General features: G+C 39.8%; 1 protein-coding gene across 3 annotated transcripts in view; it reads right to left on the bottom strand.

Moving 5' to 3' along the window:
* KIF16B (kinesin family member 16B) overlaps positions 1–23,615 on the bottom strand; it is a gene marked incomplete at its 3' end in the record, with an annotated part of 271,444 nt that overhangs the window by 197,655 nt on the left and 50,174 nt on the right. For all 3 annotated transcript variants that reach the window (XM_081097230.1, XM_081097231.1, XM_081097229.1), the window contains exons 10-12: positions 23,045–23,220; positions 14,836–14,901; positions 11,738–11,797 (exon numbers count right to left, since the gene is read on the bottom strand). In XM_081097230.1, the coding sequence (XP_080953356.1) occupies positions 11,738–11,797; positions 14,836–14,901; positions 23,045–23,220 (302 nt within the window). The remainder of the gene's footprint in view (positions 1–11,737; positions 11,798–14,835; positions 14,902–23,044; positions 23,221–23,615) is intronic.

The raw sequence follows: 23,615 nt of genomic DNA, 5'->3' as shown, positions 1-23,615 counted from the left end.
GGTAGAAACAAATATTCAAACTATTGAAAGAGAAAAATTACCAGCCAAGAATAATATATTCAGCAAAGTTATTCTTTAGATATGAAGAAGAAATAAAGACTTTTCCGGACATACAGAAGCTGAGGAATTTATCAACAGAAGACCTCCACTGCAGGAAATATTCAAGAGGGTTATTCTATTTGAAATAAGAACAAAAGATCACAAAATTACCAGTAAGACCACCAGCAAACTTATATAGTAAACAGGGATAATCTGTGACAACAAAAGCATAAAAAGAATGGGGATAAAGGTCTGAATTTGCAAAGGAGGATGGAGATCAAGTGCATTCAAAATAAAAAGGACCGCCCTAGCTGGTTTGGCTCAGTGGATAGAGCATCAACCTGTGGACTGAAGGGTCCTGGGTTTGATTCTGGTCAAGGGCACATGCCCAGGTTGCAGGCTAGATCCACAGTAGGAGGCGTGCAGGAGGCAGTCAATCAATGATTTTCTCTCATCATTGATGTTTCTATCTCTCTCTCCCTCTCCTTTCCTCCCTGAAGTCAATAAAAATATATTAAAAACCAAAATAGATTTAATAAATTAATAAATAAAAATAAAAAGGACTACTATATATATGAAACATTCTTTTTCATAAACCTAAGGATAACCACACACTAAAAACCCAAAACTGAGACACATAACTTAAGAAAAGAAGAAACAGTAGAAAGAAATAAGGAATACCACCAGACAAAAACACAAAGGAAATAAACCAATGGAGGTACAGAGCTACCAAAAGACAAAAGATAAAATGTCTATAGGAAATCCTCATACATCAATAATTACCCTAAATGGAAAATGGGCTGAATTCACCAATAAAGAGTCACAGAGTAGCAGATTGGATCAAAAAAAATAAAACCCAACCATATGCTGCCTTCTATTGTAACACAGAGCCATTTGGGGCCTTTATAACCAACCATCCATCCATTCAGTGTTCAGACCTACTGAGCAGTGAAGAAAACTGATAGAAACTGTGTCCTTATGGGCTCACTATCCAACGAATATAAATCTTAAAACTTCTATGTTTCAGGGACTTTGTCTAAGCTGCAAAGACAAAGTTAAATTCAAAGTGAAAGGGTGGGAAACGATTCTATGAGCAAATAGCATCCACAAAAAGCAGATACAGCCATACTCATATCTGAAAAAATAGATTTCAAGATAACACAGGTAACAAGAGACAAAGATGGACATTTTATAATGATAAAGGGGACACTACATTAAGAAGACAGAACACTTTTTAATACATATGCACCCAGTCAGGCAACACCGAAACATATTAAGCAACTACTCACAGAATTAAAGGGAGAAAGAGACAAGAGCCCATAGTTGTAAACCTTCACACTCTACTGACAGCTCTAGATAGACCATCCAAAGAGAAAATCAATAAAGAAATACCGGCCTCAAATGACACATTAGACCAAATGGGTATGATTGACATTAACAGGGCCTTTCATTCCAGAACAAAAGACTATACAATTCTCCTATGACAAAAACCATAGGCTAAGCAGGATGAGAACCATCTCCTGGCTCCCGGGCTCACTCCATCACCACCCACTCCTCCCCAAACTCACAGCTCTTAGAACTCCTCCAAGGTGAGTTATATGTGTTCCTGGGTGACATGAACAATAAACTGACTATACCATAAAAAGGTCACCTTTTAAGCCTCCCTGTCAACTAAACCAAGTCCCTGGAGTTTAGCATACCCAGTGAACCAGGTGTACATAAAGCACACTTCCATATGACCAGGCAATCTCTTCCTCCCTGACTGTGGCAATAAATATGCAATAAGAGCCCGTCAGCACACATGCCTCACTGCGAAAGATCAGAAAGAAAAATCCCACATGTATTCAAAATTTATTGCATGGTACCAACATTTAACAGGATGCATTTGACTTCTTTCTGAGCCTTTTGCTCCAGAAACGCTATTCAAAAGGAAGAACCAACATATCCTTGCAATGCCTTTATTTATGAGCAGTTCCCTCAGAATGAAAACTGCCGTGGAAAATATGGTAGGCTTGTCATTATTAACAACATCAGAGCTGGTTTGGTGAACAGTTCGCTTAGCCTCCGACCCTACCAAGTTCTTCAGGCAACCTCCAGTGCTGGAGCCCGGACAGTCATCTATTAATTATCTAGCCCCAGTTTCAAAGAACAATAAACTTTATTATTTTGCCTTTCATCTTAAAAAAACAGTTGCAGGAGCAGAAAAGGAAGAACACACAGTTTGATAGACATTAGCAGCAGAGGTTGACTTTAATGAGAGGTTGACAAATTAACAACTTTATATTATATAAAGTGCAGTAACATCTCTTTTTATTTTTTTCTTGCTTCAGATCAGGAAAGAGCCAATGAGATAGTATGTGTGGATCCACTAAAAAAAGATAAAGGTCTTTGCACATTGGGAGCACTGACGGTGACTTTTGTCCAAAGAGACATGAAGTCATACACATTCATCTGCAGATTAAAGCAGGGAGACACATAATTTCTCATAATGTTCTCTCAAATCATCCTTACTGTGATCGCTCCCCTTCCATCACAAATCCTCTCCTTTCAAAACCCTCTTCTCTGGAAAGACAGGAATGCACACTCACACATACACACACAGTTGTAAATTATTATGGCTAGTTGGGAAGACAAAGAAGAATGGAGACAAAGATTCTTGTGGTTGATTTTTTTACAAAAATAGAATCATTGCTCTCCCTCTTCCCGTACATTTGGGTAATTCCCTCACCCCTAACCCCTAAGCCATTATGACTAGCTTTGACCAATGCAACATTAGCCAGTGAGGTACAAGTGAAAGCTTGAAAAATTCTTAGACATTGGAGCTTATCTCTTTTGTTCTTCTATCAACCCTGAGGCACCATATAAATGAGCCTGAGGATGAGAGACACAGGCCAAATCACCCCTGGCTAGTACTGAACCAACCACTGGCCAAGTGAGTAAGACCATCCTGGACCAATCCGAGAGGAGCAGAAATTCCTTGAGCCAGATTGGTCCATAAAATCATGGGAAATAATAATAGTTTCTTTAGGCCATTAGGTTTTAGGGCAAATGGTTATATAGCCTCAAACTTGTCCTGAAACTTCTCAGAAATGTAGAAACACAGTTGAATTCAACAATAATTCACTGAACACTTACTATCTATAAAGAATTAGCATACAGGACACTAGAATGTATGAGAGCTACAAAGATGAGTGAAAAGTGTTCCCAGACCTCAAGGAATTTATAATCTAACTGGAGGAATGATGGGTATAAAGATAGTTACAATGCAACATGAAGAAGCAAGCATCATTCCCTCCCATTTCCAAAAATGCCTGACATCCAGGCATTTATGAGCTCATTTCTCCAAATAACTTCTCTAGCAACATAGAGCCATCTGGGGCCTTCATAACCAACCATCCATCCATCCATCCATCCATCCATCCATCCAGTGTTCAGACCGACCAGCAGTGAAGAAAACTGATAAAAACTGGTGTCTAGAGCTATGTCTAATACATAAGATGCGCTCAATCTCTCAATAAGCACGTATTTAACAAATTAGGGAAGGAGAAAGGGATGGAGGGATGGGTGGATGATTGTGTGAGTGGGTGGATGGGTGGGTGGGTAGGTGGTTGGGTGGGTGAGTAGGTAGATGGGTGGGAGGGTGAGTGGGTGGATGGATGGATGAAAAAGATAAAATGAGGCAAGCTGGGCAAACCATTACAGGGAGAAAATTTTCAAACTCACAGTAATGCTAGAAATTTCTTTCTGGATATAGGCAGCAATCCTAGTTTATCAGAGTATCACCATGCAAAAGGATGCTCACCACCTTTTATCCTTTCTTTGCCAAAACACTTCCAAACATTTGAAAATAAAGTTTCTTAAAGTTACTAAAAATGGCCAACCAGGAGGCCAATACTGAGGTCTTAAAGGCATCACCTGCACATGGATGCAAGTGCTGAGTTGGACTGACTCTTTTTACAATGAAAACCAAAGGGGTACCCGGCCGGTGTGGCTCAGTGGTTGACCTATGAACCAAGAAGTAGATGGCTCGATTCCCAGTCATGGCACATGACCAGGTGGAGGGTTCAATCTCAGGTGGGGAGCATGCAGGAGGTAGCCCATCGATGATGTTTCTCTCTGATCAATGTTTCTTTCTCTCTATCCCTCTACCTCCCTCTCTCTCTCTAAAAATCAACAAAAACATATTTTTAAAAAACACCAAAGGGGAAAGAACACTGACTTCTAAAATTCCCACTTCGGCCAATCTCTGCTTCGATGAACACTTGGAAATTCAATGCATTATCTTCATGTAGCCAAATGAGCTCCAAAGATAATACTTTGTATTTTTAAGATGGCTACACCTAAACAACAAATAGTATATGTGACTGTCTGCGGTCAGAATTTTTAAACAGTAAATGCCCTAACCGTTGCTGATAAGGAAAGTAGTAACCCATGGTTGAAAATCATGCCTCCTCCTTAGTCCAAAATCTGAGCAAACTGCTGTCCATAAAGAAAATTCTATCCCCGAGCTACCTCCCAGCTTCAATTTTTGTACCAAGAAAAGATTAGCTGATTCTAAAGGAGGCACAGGCCACAGAACTGTTGCCTCTCCAGTGCTTTGTTCATAAGTGATCTGGACACCAGAGGATTCAGTGCCCTGAGCAGCAGGGAGCCAGAGGACCACACACCTGGCCCCACAAGGCCACTGAGCAACAGCCCCAGTTGCTAGTGCTGCTTCCAAATCAACGCCGCCCCGATACAAGTCTTCTATGCGCAATGGAAAACTGCAGACAGCAGGGAAAACGCATGTTATAAGCTGCCATCATCGTCCAGAGACAAAAGTTCAGAGGACTGATTCTATCATAAAACAGAAATAAATTGGTTTATAATGCCTCTCCATGAAATTTAAACTCAGTAAAGAATTCCAATTTCATGTTACTACATTTCTTGTTAGTTAAAACATTCTGAAAGACTAAAAAAATGTTCTTCCATCAATCTGTTACCCACTCCTGCCATGGACTTGTAGTAGCCTGCCTCCTCTATTGCCGGAAAATGGAATATTAAGACACCAGCACAATTTAAACTTAAATCCTTTGTGTTAGAATCCCATCATCACACAGGCTCAAATATGCTCCATCCTCCAAATCTAATTCAACAAACATTATTCACTGTGTTTAAGAAAAAAAATCCATATAATTAGTGTCTGAAAAAAGAACAACTCTAATTCAACTTTTATACAACTAGCTCACTGATGTTCAAAGCAAGACTCTCCAGTTAGGGACCCTGCACATGAGCGGCCTGCTCCCTAACTACTACCCCAGTGCGAGCCACAGTCAGATGTCCTGAGCAGGACAATGAAAACACAGAGCAAGTCAGGCACGGGAGTAATCAAAGGCTATGTACTCTGTAAGAAAGAGAACCTATATATTAAGAAGTGAGAAGAATAACCAATGCTGGAGGGATTCAAGCTGAGAGGACTGTCGGGGCTGCAAGCCCCGCTCTGCAGTTGGGCTCTGGACAGACACTGCAGTCAGCTCCCCTTCTGGCGCGCCATCTGTCAGTCAGCGGGACGCTGCAGCCCAAACTCTCTGTGATTTATTCTGAAGCACAGAGCTTAGGGAGTATCTAGAAGTCAGATAGCCTATCTTTAAGCTTTTTTTTTTTTTTCCAATCATGTATAAAACCCTAGAACAGAGAAACCAAAATGTATACAGAGCAGACAAACCAAAAAGGTGCATAAAGGATGAGGTGGGGCGAGACAGGGAGTGTGGACAAAAAATTTGGGTATCCTTCATTATGAAAAACTCATCGGCAATAACACATTTATAAAAAGCCAGGCCAAAAGGTACATGAGAGGGTATTTAGCAGTTACTTTATAAACCACTTCAATCACAAAGCAGTCAGTGCACTACTGATGCTATGCAAAAGGGGACCGACAGGAAGGCCTCGGGAATGCACTGATCCCAGGGCCCGGAGAACCAGGATTTATCTCAACATTAAGTTCCAAGTCCCAAGAGAGAGATGTCAGTTTAACGCAAGTCCAACAGGATGAGCGTTAAATTCATGGGGCAGCATTCCAAGGGACTGTAGAGGGAGAAGCCAAAAAGAGAAGAGATGTTAACGTGGACTTGGAGGACCTGGCAGCATGTGTCAAGAGACTAGGATGAGGACTCTGACGTGACACAGGTCTAGCCATGAAACAGAAGCTACTCCAGTGTCTAAGTCCCAGCAGCTTTAACATGGGGAATTGGTCATTTGGTGGAAGGAGGACAGGGGAAGCCATCTGGACGGTGAGGCCACCCACAAGGTGACAACAGCAGGAAACCAGCATCAACCCTGGGCAGGAGGGACAAAGGGACTGGGAGTGTTTTTGGAGGCAGAACTGTTCATGGGAGGGGCCATGTGGATGCTGCAGAGGCCAGGGGGGCAGGGTCTGGTTTCTCTCACAGTGCTTCTCACGGAAGCCCAGGGGAGGACAGCTCACATGGGCCAGCCCCAGCTCTATAGGGCAGAGCAGCAGAAGGGGGAGAAAGGATCTGAGTCCAAGGCTGCTCCACCTTCCCTCAGATTTTCTGACGCAGCACTCAAACTTTAAGGAGCAGAAGCATCCCCTGGGAATCTTATTAAAATGCAGATCTGATGCAGGAAGCCTGCGATGGGGGCCGAGGGCTTGCACTTTCTACCAGCTCCCCAATGACGCTGATGCTTCTGGTCCAAGAACCATGCTTTGAACAGCAAAGATCTAACTGACCTAAAGGAACGACTGGACTACATTCAAGAGGAATTCAGCCACATCCTTTTGAAGAATGAAAATACACAAGAATATAGAAGCCTTTCAAGTAGAAATGAGAGAAATAAGATGGAATGAATAGGTAGGAGCGTAATAACCAGGGCCTAGGGCAAGCCCACTGCGTGCACAACACTCCCTGCTACTTTTCCCACTGGGTCATCAGATCTGAATGGTCCAAATTGTCATGGGCTGAAATGTGTCCCCCTAAAAGTCACATGTTGAAGCCCTATTCCCAGTACATCAGAATGTGACTGTATTTGGAAAGAAGGCATTTGAAGAGGTAAATAAGTTAAAGCAAAGCCCTTAGGGTGAGCCCTAATTCAATCTGAATGGTGTTCTTATAAGAGGAGATTAAAACACAGAAGCCGGCCAGCGGTGCAGCAGGCACGCAGAGAAAGGGTCATATGAGGACACAGAGAGGCCATCCACAGCCAAGGAGAGAAGCCTCAGGAGAAACCAACCCTGCACACACCTTGATCTTGAGTTCTAGCCTCCAGAACTGTGAGCAGACACATTTCTCCTGTTTACCCCACACAGTCTGTGGCATTTCATTCTGCCAGCCCTAGCAAATAAAGTACGGTTTTTGTCTTTTGCTTCTTGATACTACTTTAATCCAGCAAATTTTCACGGCACACCTGCTTGCTGAGAAGCAGAGTTCCAGGAGTAGGTACACAGAATGATAGAACCAGTCTTTGCCCAGATCCTGCTTCTGTTTGGAGGGAAATACCAAGACCACCAAATTCAGATGATGCCAACTCATCGGATGATGAATACTGTGACAGAAGTAAAACCAAATGCTGTAAAAGCCAGAGTAAAACAAAATCATTCTACTGGGAAATGGGAGAGACAAGTGATCAGAGAGCTTCAAAGTGGAATCTGACAGGCACAGAAAGGCGAAATACCTCAGATGATAGAGAAACACAGTCAAAAGCCCAGAGACACCAAAACACCCACTGACCGGTTCCTGCAGGGACCAGAGAGACATCTGGCAAGGCAGGGAGGGATGCTGGTGGGGTGGGGCACAGAGGACTGTGTGATAGGACCTGTGAAACGGAGGAGATCACTGCCTTTGGGGGCCAGGCAGGAAAGTTTGGACTCTAATTTTCTAGAAAATGAAGATTAATGAAAAAAAGGAAGGTAGATTAAGAGGCAAGAGAGTACATTGTAGGGGATAATAAAACTCTCATTATCTAACTGCCTGAGAACTACCTCTTGAAGATAAACACGCTTTCTGCTGCCATTAGCTGATTTCACAGTAACCCCGAGTACTTTATTATCTCATACCCTGCTAACCGGGATGTAAGGAAGAGGTCACCACCCACCGTGATGTTCAAGCTGGGAGCTAGGGAATGTGACGACCGTGGATGAGTGGCAGGGCCCAGGGAGTCAGAAAGACAACTGAAGCCTAAGATCCCAGTTCCGAAGGACAAAGCCGGAAGCCTCATCCTTATCACCACGGTGCCACCAGCTTGGCTGGGAACAGCCAGTGCCTTTTGTCAGACACGTGTCCACCCAGCAGCCTTTCACTCTCTCTCCACCCCCATTCAACATGACCTTGGATTTCACTCATCCAGAGCAAGCAAAGCCACAGATTAGATTAAAAAGAAAGGAAGGAAGTTACTCCTTAGCTTTTGAGCATCCCAGGGCTCAGGATCTGGTGATTTCCTGGGAAATGAAGGGACTTTTAGAGTAAACTCAGACTTTAAAGGACCTTTGCCTTCCACACCAACTTGAGACTCCTTACCCTGCATGGATGGGCTCCCGTATATTCCGGAAGCAACTGCTCACGATGCACGCTGACAAACTAGTCTCAAGTCTCAGAACTGGAACAGGAAATATAAGTACTCAGCACAGACAGCTCAACAATTATGAAGCTCACTCTGGTGGCTGAGAAGATGGGTTATACTCTTCCCTTAGTCCTCTCTACAAACAATAGCTATGAGTCTCCTCCTATGAGTTGGGCAACAACACAAAATAATATTTAATGTAAACTGTAATTAAAAAATTTAAGGACATATAAAAATAAAAATATTAAACTATAAAAAACATAATAAAGTTGGGCAAGAAAAAGGAACAAGACAGGTTCTTACTGTGCCAAGAAACACCAAACTGGTCCCTGTATCTCCCTCTAATGCCCAGGGTATTTTGCTCTCATCAGTCTTCTCCCCAGAGGTCTCTCCCTGGATGTTTAGAATTGGGGCTTGGAAGGAATAATAATTAACAAACTGGCAGAGTAAACAGCCGGGTCCTGATGAAAAGAAGCTAGTCCTGGAGATGTAGTGCTTCACTGGCCTGCCTCTACAAAAAAAAAAAAAAAAAATGTTCCAGGAACTGAAAAGATTCATATTCTAACACAGTGTGTACAGAGTAGACCACTGATCTCAAAGAGGGCTCATGCGTTTACACCCTTGCCATGGCCTGAATAGGCGAGATACAATTCTTTCCCCCTTGACTTTCAGTTCAGCCAAGCGATTTGCTATGGGATGCTAGCAGACATGATGTAAACAGAAGCTTGAAATGTGTTTGCATAACGAGGCCTGCCTGCTTGTACCTTGGCCAAGAGCATGCTCTGGACAACCAGCTGGTTAGAGGAGAGAGACATGTGCAGACAACCTGGAAGCCACAGCCTGGCCAAGCCTACTTGAGCAGGCAACCCACAGCCAATCTATACAAGCCTGAGAAAATAAATGTTGTTTTAAGCCACTGGGTTGGAATGGGTTCTATGTAGCATCATTGAAGGGTAAGATGGCAAGATGGCAGAAATATGGGAAAGGATTATTCAAACCACACAGATATAAACCCATTCAGATTCATCCGGTAACACTTTCCCCATCAATTTCCACAGAATGTTTTCAAAAACATCTGAGTAGCCCTCTTCTTCACCCTCAGGCACGGTCTTCCGGGAAGAGATGAGGACAGCCCTTATCACAGGTGAGCAGAAAACAACTGCAGGCTGAAAGCACAGACACCAGCAGAGAAACCCTAAGAGGGCTCGCAAGGTCAAAAGAAGGGAACAACTTGCAACAGCATCCGCCTTTCTCCTAACCTTTAGCCCCCAGCACATGCCACATTTCGATTTTCCTCATCTGAAAAGTGAAAAAAAATAATAGAATTTATTTTTTAAAAATAGAATTGGAACTGGAGAAAGATTTTAGTGTCGGCGTCCACAGGAAAAAAGCAAAAGAGAAAGTTCCGGGTTCAGCACAGTGGCGCTCCAGGAGGATCTCTTTGCAGAAACCACAACCCCGACTGCAGCAGCAGGAGAGGCTGGGCAGCGGGGAGGTGAGGCAGAAGTCCTTCAGTTCACTGCTGCAGTCCCTCCTGTGCTAACGGGCACTATGTACACGGATGACTTTTCAAATAGCTAACTATTTGCTCTCTCTGTTCCCTAAATGGAACGGATCTGAGCCCTCTCTCTTTGGCAATTTACTGAGCAAAGTGTACATCGTGCCATGAAAGGTCAAACGACTTGGATTCATAGCCTGGGCTGTGGCATCACTCAGGATGGTTGATGCCACTTAAACGATGAAAAACATTCACATCTTTGGTGGTGCTTACTCCATACCTGACTATTCTAAAATGTGAATCAGGTCTTTGTTCAGTTTCCTGCACAAAAAATCTCTCAACAAAGGAGAAGCTGAGGAAATAATATATTATCATCATAACCAGAAGGAAAGAAAAGAAAGCCCAGGACCATCACAACCCACCACCACGGAGATTGCAGCACAACCTCTGGCTTCATGAGAAACAGTCCGTTAACCCCCAGAGCAGAACGAGCTGCAGAAATGGTACATGGAGAACCTTATGTAACAAGGCTGACCCCACTTTTCAAGAGAGGGTTTAGACCAGCTGTGGGCAAACTACGGCCCGTGGGCCGGATCCGGCCCGTTTGAAATGAATAAAACTAAAAAAAAAAAAAAAAAGACCATACCCTTTTATGTAATGATGTTTACTTTGTTTTATATTAGTTCACACAAACATTCCATCCATACTTTTGTTCCGGCCCTCCGGTCCAGTTTAAGAACCCATTGTGGCCCTCGAGTCAAAAAGTTTGCCCACCCCTGATTTAGACACACAACTGAATGGCGAGCCAAGCCTTCAAAAGTTTACCCCCATGAAAGGGTAGCTCGGTGCCCCATTTTCATGTGAAGTGGATCCAAATTAGGGTTTCTGCCAAGATGTGAAGCCTGGCTAATATGAGAGGGGGCCTCAAAAACAAGCCTAGGATTCCACAGTCTCTGGATCACAGTCTCTCATGCATCAAGTCAGACAGATCCAATCAAAGCACGAAATTCAATTCTGAACCCCAAACCTTGTGCTGCTGACCCTCTACAGACGGCACAGAGTTTCGATCCACTCAGCAAAAAGGGAACATAAGGAAACATGTACTTTGAAGCAGAGTATGGAAAATGGTGTCCTTTCACAAGTCTTGCCAAATATGCAGACTATCGGTGTCTAACCCTTGAGACATACAGAAAAAAATTCCAATAAGAAATCACTGGCTTAGGAGTTTCTGAAATCTAACCATGGCTCTGTACACCTATTCAACAATATTGCCATGGGAAGTTTTCTGTGGTTGTTTTATTTAATTTAACACATCCCTTATACTGCATTTAACAAAAGCAGAAAGGCAAAGTGGAATATTAAATGGAGTTTAATATGTGCTGAGTCAAAAATGGAAAAACTCCAAGTAAAAGCAAACACCTCAGGGATCAACATCACCTCCACGGGTTAAAACACACACAGCTCTAATAGCTCCCTCTCCCATTTCTCCAAAACCAAACCAGAACCCCAGGCCCCGAAGAGTCACTAATCAGCTCCACGACCTTACCTTCAGCAAAGCACACAACAGCCATATTTGAAAAAAAAGGAAGTTTTACCTATTTAAACCAGCATAGTAAAATTAAGGCACCTTTTTATAGTCCTTACTTTCAAAATATTTTGCGTCTCATTCCACTTATTTGTCCATTCCTTGGTCAATTCTTGAACCTAAAAGAAAAAAATATACATATGTGATTGCTCCATAAAAATATATTGTGATTTTCTTATAGAAAGTTTCCAACTTTCATAGCTTTATGAAAGGATGTACTATAATGTTTTAAATTGCATGGCAATTTCTAGCCCTGAAAGAACCATCACCAAATATAAATCAAATGGCTGATCTCATCCTACATTAAATAGGTTAATTTTTCCTGATTATAATTTAGGCCCTAAGAAATAATGACTGACTTTTCTTTCTCATTACATGTGTGATTAAATCGCCTGGGATGCTGCAGTTTTCTTTTTAGGAGATAATCTGCTTTTGTAGCTAATTAATAGGGCTTACAAAGCTCATTCTATCTTTAAAAGGGGGGGGGGGGGCTCTTTAATTGACTCTTAGTAAAAGCAAAAAATCTTTTGATAAGAATCAGTTTCTTTCCAGTCTGCTGAAACTAGGGAAGAAAATGTGTCCAGCTGTCCAACAAAGCAAGACTGGAAGTGGCTTCTCAAAGTTAAACTTTTAAAATAATCCTCATGAGTAAATCATTAAGAAGCAAACAATGATTCCTTATGAAAAGATAGGAAAAAGAATGAATGAACAATATGTTCTATGAAAAGGGGTATATCTAGGGCTGAAAGAGAGTGACTCCAAGAGGCAGAGCGGGGGGAACACGTGCTTTTAAAGCCTTTTCCCCTCTTTCCCCCAGCACTCCTGCCACCTCCCCACTGCCCACGGCAGACCGTCCCACGGGCACCTCCCGGTCTTCCCTCTGATAAGGTGCCTTATTTCACCAGGTCAAAGTGAATGCACCGAATACATCTGCTTGTACTGTCACCACACAGAGGGAGATCCTTTCCACACACTTAATATCAAGTATAGTAACAGGAAAGGGCATTCATGTCTGCAATCTTCCTCAAAGTGTTTGCAACTGAGGAGAAATGGAGGAACTGAACTCACAGTTTATCCCAGAGGAAAACCAAAACATATCCCATGCATCTAAATTGAACTGGCCATTCCTTCTACTCCTCAATTTACTTCTATCAGGGATGTACAACATCTAAGTTAATAATGTTTCTCCCTTTTTACTAGAATGTCAAAGTCTCTCATCTTTTGCTAAAAAAGAAAAGAAAGAAAAAAAGAAACCTGACAGAGCCTCTCTAGCTTTGTTTTTGCTTGTTTTTAATGATTTGGTAAGACTGTCCTATCTGTCTGGAACTGGTTGTACACTCCAATCCTTCATCACATGAGTGATGCCAACTGCACAGGCTCTGACAGCAGTAAATGCACATAGCTCTCAGGGCTTTTGTTTTGCAAAAGCTTTCAGAGAGGACATGTTCTCATGCCTTTTCTCCCTACAGAAGGGGAGAGATCAATGTGCTGAATTTACTAATTTATAGTAATAAATGAACAGATTCTCACTAGTAATTTACCTGAGAAACACTACGCACTCAACAATAAATGCTTCTATATTTCACCAACATATATGACCTCCCTGAAGAAACATAAGCCAATCAATTATTTTCCAATTCAATCAAATAATTCCAGCTTTAAACAAATGGTCAGTATGCCTTGGGTTTATTTTACTATTGAATTTAAAGCAAATAATCTCAATTTATAAAATTAAGAAAAATGAAAACATATGATATCACCTCTAACAATGTGATCAAGTAATAAAGATTTGTAGCCAAGTAGATGGCAAACAATTTTAAAAGGTCAGCAAAAAATAGGTGATAATTTAGAAAATGTTATGAGATAGGCAGTCATTTCTGTCACAGCATGTATAGTGCATTCAAATTTAAATGTATATTGGTTTCTATTAAGTTGCTAGGTATTCCTGAAAACTACTATTAAGAAAAAATTTAAGGTTAGATCCAGACATTTCAAAGCACTCAAAATTAAAATATGAAGTACTAAATACAAAATTTCATGAGAAAAATAGGGATTAAAAAAACTAATGATATTACTAGTGCTATTATCATCAAAGTATTCATCATAATTACCCAGGGAAGTGTCAACAAGTTCCTAACAACAACCCAATTTATATTTTCAATATTGTGTATTCTTGAAGGAGCTTCACCAAGAGAATCCAGTTTTCTTTCTCAGTCTGTTTTACCCATTCAGAACAATAAACAAAATCCAATCCAAAGTATGTTCTTAATGCCCATTTCTCTTTTCAAACAGGGCTATTTGCCCGGCCAGTGTGGTTCACTGGTTGAGCATCAACCTATGAATCAAGAGGTCACGGTTCAATTCCCAGTCAGAGCACATGCCTGGGTTGCAGGCTCAATCCCCAGGAGGGGGCGTGCAGGAGGCAGCCGATCAATGATTCTCTCTCATCATTGATGTTTCTACCTCTCCCTCTCCCTTCCTCTCTGAATAAAAATATACTTTAAAAAAATAATAAATAATAAATAAATATATCTAGATAGATAGATAGATAGATAGATAGATAGATAGATAGATAGATACACACACACACACCTGGCTTCAGCCTGCAACAGCTCTCTGGATAACCTCTCTTCCAGTCGCTCACTGCCGCTCTGTCCCTGCCTCAGACCTCACCTCGCTAAAGAGAAACTAAGCATCTACCTAGTGCATCTCACAGTCCCCCAAGCGCTGCATTTCCCTTTGAAAACAAAGTAAAAGAACGAAAAAAACCCCCGAAAGGGTGGACCTGCTGTAGCTGTGGCTAAGCCAGGGGGACCACTGCTGTTTCAGGAATGCTGAGCAGGGCCGCTCTCCACGCAGGCCTCCTGTCCGCTCTGAAGGCCCAGAGGCCTGTTTCATCCCTACCGTCTGCGTGTGAATTTCAGTTGCACTTCATCATGTGCCTGACAGACCCCATCTAGTCAGTCAGAGAACATGGTGAGATACATAAAAAGTCAACTAGTGTCCTTCTTTAAAATTTATCACAGCTGGGGTGGGGAATGTTAAGTGTAATGAAGAAAGAAAATGAGTCTCAAATGGCAAGAACTAAAAAGCATGTCCTTAAAATAATAGTGAAAGTTATGATTTTAAAATAACAAGAAATCAAGGTATCACTTACTCTTGCTTCATTCTGCTGAAGTTTTTCCTCCATACTTAAGGCTGTGGGGGAATCTAAAAGGGCAATCTACGATTTAAAACATAAGAAAGCAGCAATTAGTCAACAGCAATAATCTAGAGGAAGGATACAGTAAATTACCAGAAACTGTCAAATAAACTATTAAATAGCAGTAAAAAGTATTGTCCCAGACCCCCCAAAAAGTGTCAGTCACGCCACCAAGTCTTTACTGCATGGGCTACATATCCCATAATATTCAAAACCATGGTAGCCTGGTACACCTACATCTGCAACACAAATAAGCAAAGTGAGAAACAGCTATACATGTAACATAACTAACATTTTCCCAAAATCAAGTATGACCTAAATACCTAGGACCTAAAAAAATTGTTCACTTTGAATATGCACAAACTACAATAATTCAAAATATAAAAAGCTTAAGTCTTGTTCAGCCACAGGCTTCTGAAATCCAACCATGTTGGCACATGCAAAGAAAACGCATTTATTTTCATTGCTGGGTGATATCCTATGTACGGTATGGCTCCACCACAATCTATTTATCCACTTCCTCACCCATGTTGCTCAAAGTATAAAGTTGGATATGAGAACAATAAACACCAAAATCGGGTTAGAACTGGGAAGAAGAAGGCAGATAGAGAAGGGAGAGGCAAATGAAGCCAGGTGGGTTGGGTTGGGGTGGGGCACACAGGGGCTTTAAGTATTGTAACTCATCTGATAGGTAGGACACGGTGCTTCCTCAGATACCATAAGAAAGAATAAAGGGGGTCTTGCTCCCTCCCCTTCCCACAGGGAACCACCTCTATCCAATTTGCTGTGTAAACTTGCAGTTATTCTGGTCATATTCATGCATGTTTTTGCTGATTATTTTGAAACATGAACACCATTCTGATTATTGCCTTTTTCACTTAACAATATATCTTGGGGGAAATTCAGTACAAATAAAACCACTTCATTCTTTTTAACAATTCCAATTCCACCACTGAGCGGAATTGTATGGATATTCTATAATTTATGTCAGTGCTCTACTATTAATGGAAATGCAGTTTTTTCTAATCTTCTGCTCTACCAGCAATGCTACAATGACTATCCCTATACTCGCTGCCTTCAGTATGCATGGTCGTATCAACAGAATAAATTCCTAAGGGGAAATTTGTATGATTTTTTTAATAGCCAAGCTGTCTTCCTCAGAGGCTGAATATTTTTTTCATTACTATTTACTTTTCAATTTCAATTAGAACAAATATAATTCCCATGAGGTGATCTTACTAGGCTCAGTTAAACATTCAGACTAACAAGACTACCATGGGCCACTCTTGGCATCTACGTACTGAGCAGAAGGCAGAGCGGCCAGCAGGGCAGGGCAAGGTACCATGTGCTCTCTGCAGTAGTCCCCACAGCTGTCCAGGAGTACTGTCTTTGGACTTCTTGAGGGATGGAGACATGTGTGGGGAACCAACATCTCTTGTAACAATGTCATAGGCATATCCTCCAGGGTCTCCACAAGGAACACACCTATTACAAGATTCTCTGCTCTCAAGGAAACCCAAAGCTAAGGCTTCTCAGCAGCACATTTATAGCTTATATAGAGTTCATCCTAATCCAGATGCACTTCACCAAGTGGGGGGTATTTTTATCATTAGAGATGCTGCCTGGTTATACAGCTGGCATCCCACTTTTATCCAGTGTACAGAGAATAAAACCAGCAAGTTAACTCCAGATCAAATTCATCCTTAGTGGAGGAAAAGAAGCTTTGCTAACACATTACTTCAACATCGCTGCACGTAACATGTCCATGTTGTCTTACACACAGATGATACTCAAGTATTTTTCATTGAAGAAATCCAAGTGGCAGATATTATAATTACTGCATCATTGTATATGGTTGACAATTTTTAAAACAATTAGTAACCCCCTTTATAGCATGGTTCATTTTAAAGACTCCACTGTTAGAATGTTTCATCTGCAATCAAAGCTAAAACATTCCTACCACACCATCAACTCAGTAGATGATAACTGATTAAATATATGCACCATATATTTCTGATCACCATAACTTTTGGAAAATTATTTTAAAGCACACATAAATAAAGACCTACCTAAGTCCTTTCTAAAAGAAATCTTTGGTAAAACTAAAACTTTTACAATTAACTTATTCTTTGCAAAGTGTCTTTTCTGAGGAAAAGTGTTCAGGATTAAAATATACTCATATTAAGTTTATGTGTTAAATCAAGAGTAATACTACATCAAAACTTCAGCAATATCAACTCTACTAACGACATATACAAGAAACTCCTGCCTCCAACCCTTGCCAATATACTGTCCAATCAAGGGTTTGATTTCTGACCATGTGAGGTGAAAAGGGCATCTCCTTGTTTTTTAAGAACCTTGAGGTATAATTTACATGTAGTAAAATGCACAGCTTGATAACTATGTATCTATTTACATATACATATTTATTTCACTATTCTTAATATTTGCATTGCTATATTTCAAATTACATTGAGCATATTTCCAGATGTTTAGAGGCCATTTGTAACTTTTTCCCTATGAATTATGCTCATAATCTCCCATTCACTTTTCAGTTGGATCATAATCTTTCTAGTTTTTAATAGCACTTCTCATAAGAAAAGTAGTCTTTTGTTGCATGAGTTGGCAATCTTTTTCCTGGTTTGTAATGATTCCAGCACATTTTTATTATGCAATGTAAACATGCTGTCTTCGCTTATTTTTGTCTACGTGAGCTCTCATAAAATGAGAAAGAGGAATACAAGTTCCCTGTGACAAATATGTATATGGCTCTGTCTCCTGCAATTTCCTACAGGTTTTTTTTTCTATTTGTTTCATTATTATTATTTTTTACTTTATTTCTCTATCAGTTTACATTCAATATTGTTTTGTATTAGCTTCAGGTATACAGCATAGTAGACAGACAATCATTTACAAAGTATTACCCTCAATATTTCAAGTACCCACCTGGCACCATACATATTTATTGCAATATTATTGACTATATTCCCTGCGCTGGACTTTACATCCCTGTGACTATTTTGTAACTACCGATTTATAGTTCTAAATCTCTTCACCTTTTTTACCATCTCCCCAACACACGTTCCTCTGGCGCCATCAGTCTGTTCTCTCTGCGTATTTCTATTTTGTTTGTTCATTTATTTTGCTCTTTAGATTCCACATATAAGTGAAATTACATGGTATTTGTCTTTCTCTGACTGACTTATTTCACTTAGCTTAACACCCTATAGGGCCATCCATGCTGTCACAAGTGGCAAGATTTCATTCTTTGTTTTTTTATGGCCAGGTAATATTCCAATATACATGTATATACACTGAGTGGCCGATTATTATGACCAGCCAGATTATTATGACCACCCCATCAGTATAATGAAGTGAATTAGTTATGCAAATAATAATAATAAAAAACCTTGAGAGTATTTGCTTAGGAAGTTTTCAATATTCAGTATTTTTGGAAGTGTCAATGAAGTACTGATGGGGTAGTCAGAATAATCTGGCCGGTCATAATAATTTGGCCACTCAGTGTATGTTCCATACTTTTTATCCACTCATCTACTGATGGGCACTTGCATTGCTTCCATATCTTGGCTACTGGAAATAACTCTGCAATAAATATAGGGGTGCATGTATTCTTTCAAATTAGTGTTTCTGCTTTCTTTGGATATATAACCAGAAGTGAAACTGCTGGGCCATAAGGCAATTCCATTTTTAATTTTTTAACCTTCATTCTATTTTCCATACTGGCTGAACTAGTTGGCATTCCCACCCATAGTGCACTACGGTTTCCTTTTCCCCACATCTTCACCAATATTCGTTTATTGATTTACTGATGATTGCCATTCTGACAGGTGTGACTTGATATCTCATTGTGGTTTTAATTGGCATTTCTCTGATAGTTTGAACATCTTTTCATATGTTTATTGGCAATTTCTATGTCTTCTCTTCAGAAGTGGCCATTTCCTATAGTTTTGTTTTTCTTTTATGAAAGCTGACATCATACTTGATTCTAATTATGAATTGCACTCTTTGTTGTGATAAAGTGCCTTTTTGAAGCTCATATAATGCTGTTTTTACACTGTTTACTTACCCCTTGAATTAGCTGGTAGATATTTGTCCATCCTTGCAAACATCATATAACTGAGCTTTCCTGTGTGACCATAAGAGTTATCTATCTTAATACTGATATTTCTATTATCTATCTACTATTTAAACCTTAATGCCCTAACCGGTTTGGCTCAGTGGATAGAGCGTTAGCCTGTGGACTCAAGGGTCCCAGGTTCGAGTCCAGTCAAGGGCATGTAACTTGGGCACATCCCCAGTGGGGAGTGTGCAGGAGGCAGCTGACTGATGTTTCTAGCTCTCTATCCCTTCTCCCTTCCTCTCTGTAAAAAAATCAATAAAATATATTTTAAAAATAAATAAATAAATAAACCTTATTGATGACTCCAGCTACAAAAATGAGGAATTCATCCTACTTTCATCTTCTCTCATTGTGTTTTTTTGATTTTTGACTTTTGTTCATTTCATTTCTATATTGTTTCATTTTCTTATTACCTCCAGATAAATTCAAAAGAGAAGAATTAAGAGACATTTTCTCTCTGCCAAATTCAAAGCACAAGTCTGAAAATATGCTTTAAATATAATAAAAGAGAACATTTGAAAAATATAAAATATCCAAATGCTCAATTTCATGAATCTTCTGAGAAGTACAAACCAATATAATTCAGTGATACCACTATGCATCCATCAGAATGGTTACAGTGAAAATGGACAGTACCAAGTGTTCACAAGGACCTGCAGGAACTACACCTGGCGCTTTCATATACTGATGGTGGAGTATAAATTGGCATCCACTAAAACTGGACATATGTACACTCATAGGAAATGCATCTGCATGTTCACTAAAAAGTCCACAGCAGCATAAAAGTACCAAAAAAGAAACTCCGCAAATGCCCATCAAAAATAGAACCTATAAATGAGTTGGGAAACATTTATATGATAGAATACAATATAGAAATGAAAATAAATGGCTCTATAACACCATGCACCAAAGTGGTGAATCTCACAAATACAATGTTGAGTGAAAGAAGTAAGGTCAAGAATATATACTGCACAATTCCATTTATGTAAAGAACAAAAATAAGCAAAACTAAAGACTAATCTATGCCTTTAGAAGTCAGGATATGGTTACCTTTAAAGGGAAGAGTGGATAATACTTAGAAAGAAACATTAAGGGGGATTTCTGGGGTGCTGATAATGTTCTGTTCCTTGATGTAGGTGCAGGTTAGATAGGTGATTTCATCCTGTAAAAATTCACTGATCTGTATACATATATAAATGTAATTTTTGCACACATCTAATACTTCAATAAAGAGTTCACATACATATATAAATGACTACATATATATTTACCTATAGGTAGGAGAAGTGAATCCAATATATGTCAAAATATTTTGTTTTATTAAAACTGTGATTTTAAAACTCTATTCACATGACATTTTGATTGTCAAATACATAAAATTATTAAAAGAAATTGATTTTTATTTAACTGTACCAAAATAACCCTAGAAATGGAAATTTGATTTGAGTAACATTCTCAGTGAACCATGGCAGCATCACTAATAAAAGAAAAACATGCAAATTGGTGTCACTCCGCTACACCCACCAGCCAATCAGAGTGACTATGCAAATTAACCCAACAAAGATGGCGGTTAATTTGCATACACAGGTACGGAGCGAAGACTGAAGGCTCCGGCAGGAGTGAAGACTGAAGACTGAAGAGGCTTGGCCCAAAGGCCTAGGTCCTGGGTGCCGGAGGAAAACCGGTGCCGGCAGCCAGGGGAAGGAAGGCCTATTGTGCGAATCTTAGTGCAACGGGCCTCTAGTTCAGAATAAAAGAATGTGGAAATAGAGCAATGTCATCAGAAAAATGTAAACAGATTTTTAATGGGCACATAAGAACACCTGCTTATTTTATTAGGCATCACAAATTTAATTAATCTAGAATAAGCCTATATTAACTCACAATTTATAGAGCTTCATAGTGTGATAAATTATTTTAAATTGGATCCTGTTTTCATTTTAATGTATTTAGTTTATCAAGGAATTTTATCTTCAGTGTGTTATAAAATAGATTTAACTACCTTTTCCATTCTTACCCCAAAGACTACAGCAACAAAAATACTTCTTTAATTACAGTAGTCTTTAGTCATGCAAAAATCAAAATAAAAGACCACAATATAAGACATTCCCCAGGAAGAATTTGTAAAAATTTTAGTAAATTAGAGCTTTCCTGCCCACATGATAAGGCTCCTTTCAAAAATTTCCTTTGTTTAATTTTAAAAGGCTAATCTTTCTTTTTCTTCACTCTCATAACTTAGTAAAACATTAACTAAAGAAGTTGCACAAGAATTTCCCAAATACTTTCCTTCACATATAATTTGGGTGAGCCCATAAAATCATACTTAAATGTTTACTTCAGATAAATAATGTTTTAAAAACACTGAAAAAGATCCCAATAACAAGATGTATAAGTAAAAATAACTATTGGGTTCATGTCATATGTTATATTGCTTGATAACAACACATACAGCTGGATTATTTGTTCTGACAACTTCCTTTCACACACAGGATAGCTCCCCATCAAAAAGTAAAATGTATGTGGACATGTTTTTAAGTGTAATGAGTAATTCCTGCACAACTGTTGTCCAGCATCTTATGGGAAAGAACTTCAGTTGTATTACAGGTCACAGGAAACTCAGTAAGATTTTTATCCTGTCAATATCTTCATAGGTCAAACCACTAATGGGATGTCAAGGGCTTCACAGGCCATATACAGTATTCCTAGATAGGAAGCTGCTCTAGAGAGAGCACTTGGCATTTAAAGAAAACTAATATTTAGTGACATGCTTGATATCTATTCATAGGTTAGGAAAATGGGAAGAAATGTATCTTTGTTTATTTCTAACTCCAATCTAATGCAAACATTGTGAAAAGCTATTTTTGATTTTAGGAGTGTTTGTTACAAGTGTCTAGACCTATAAGAACCTAGTTCACACTATTCATCAAGAATGTAACTCTTGCTCTGGATGGTTTGGCTCATGTGGATAGAGCATCAGCCTGGGGACTGAAGGGTCCTGGGTTCAATTCAGTCAAGGGCACATGCCCAGGTTGCAGGCTCGATCCCAATCAGCAGGCATGCAGGAGGCAGCCAACCAATGATTCTCTTTCATCATTGATGTTTCTATCTCTCTCTCTCCCTTCCTTTATGAAATACACACACACACACACACACACACACACTCTGACCTGGCCAATGTGGCTCAGTGGTTGAGCGTCCACCTATGAACCAGGAGGTCATGGTCAATTTCCAGCCAGGGTACATGCCTGGGTTGTGGGCTCAATCCCCAATGTGGGGCGTGCAGGAGGCAGCCGATCAATGATTCTCTCTCATCACTGATGTTTCTATCTCTCTCTCTCCCTCTCCCCTCCTCTCTGAAATCAATAAAAATACATTTTTTAAATAAAAGAATGTAACTATGAATGTAAACTCTGCAGATTATAAGTAAATTCACTGTGAAAAACACAAAGAGACAAGGCCCCTTCCCTAGAATTCGCAAAGATGCTGAAGTGAGGCTGTTCCAACAATCAAACAAGGCCCCAGGAATAGCGCCTCAGCCAGGCTAGAGGTATGTCACACATGTCACTGTGTCATCATAACCACCTCTGCAAAGGACAGTACAGAACGAAAATTCAGAAAGATGTTCAAACTAGTCTTTCTTCCTTCTGTTAAAATACATTTTAAAGTCACAAAATGCACAAATAGAATTTTAAATATAACTCCAAGCACCTCAATTTCCTTCCACTAATGGAGATTATGCTGCTAATCCTATTGCATGCTAAATTTCCATCCATAATTGATAACTATTAGATAGTTAATCATTTCAGATTTAGTGGATAAAATCTTACTTACATAAGGAGCACAGAATAAATGTAAAGACAATGGAAGAGTGATGTAAAGGAGAGACTGGCTAACTCATTCAAGCTTCACTTAGCACTTATTTACTCAAATCAATACAATAAGTGAGGTAATTATCTCATTAAGATCTAGAAATAGATGCCATTACTCAAAGAAAATTATCCATAAATCTCAGGGTAACCCGACCTGATTTCCTTGAGCAAGCAGCGTTTTCAGTCTGGCTATTTCAGCTCGCAGCTCACGGATGAGTTTGACGTTGGCATCTTCATTAATGGTAGGCTTGTTGATGATATTTTTGGCTCTATTTGCATAGCGAAGAGTACTTAGGGTTTCTCCGTAATTGACATCAGCAGGTGAAATGGCTATGAAGAATGAATTCAAAAAATAATTTATCCAGCACTCCGTGTTTCCTTTAATACAAAGTTGGTTTGTAATTTAAAAGTCAGATTAACCCCAGGTCATTAAATAAATATTCCCTGCCACAGTAATGAATATTAAAAATTATCTAAGATTTATAGGAAAAGCACTCACTATACTAAATTAAATGTCATTTGGCACTTCTTAAGTGTAGAATCAGCCACCGAACCAACTCTAAAATGAGATATGAGGGCCTCCACTGTAGGTTAGGGAGCTTTCTCTGTTAAAAATATTGGAAAAATGCCCGGCTAGCGTGGCTCAGTGCTTGAATGTTGACCTATGAACCAAAATGTCATGGTTCGATTCCTGGTCAGGGCACATGCTGGGGTTGCAGGCTTCA

The sequence above is a fragment of the Myotis nattereri genome (assembly GCF_964212035.1).
Source record: "Myotis nattereri genome assembly, chromosome: 8".
NCBI classification, from domain to species: domain Eukaryota; kingdom Metazoa; phylum Chordata; class Mammalia; order Chiroptera; family Vespertilionidae; genus Myotis; species Myotis nattereri.
The sequence above is the reverse complement of the archived record's forward strand: the minus strand, read 5'-3'. Positions and strand labels throughout refer to the sequence as shown.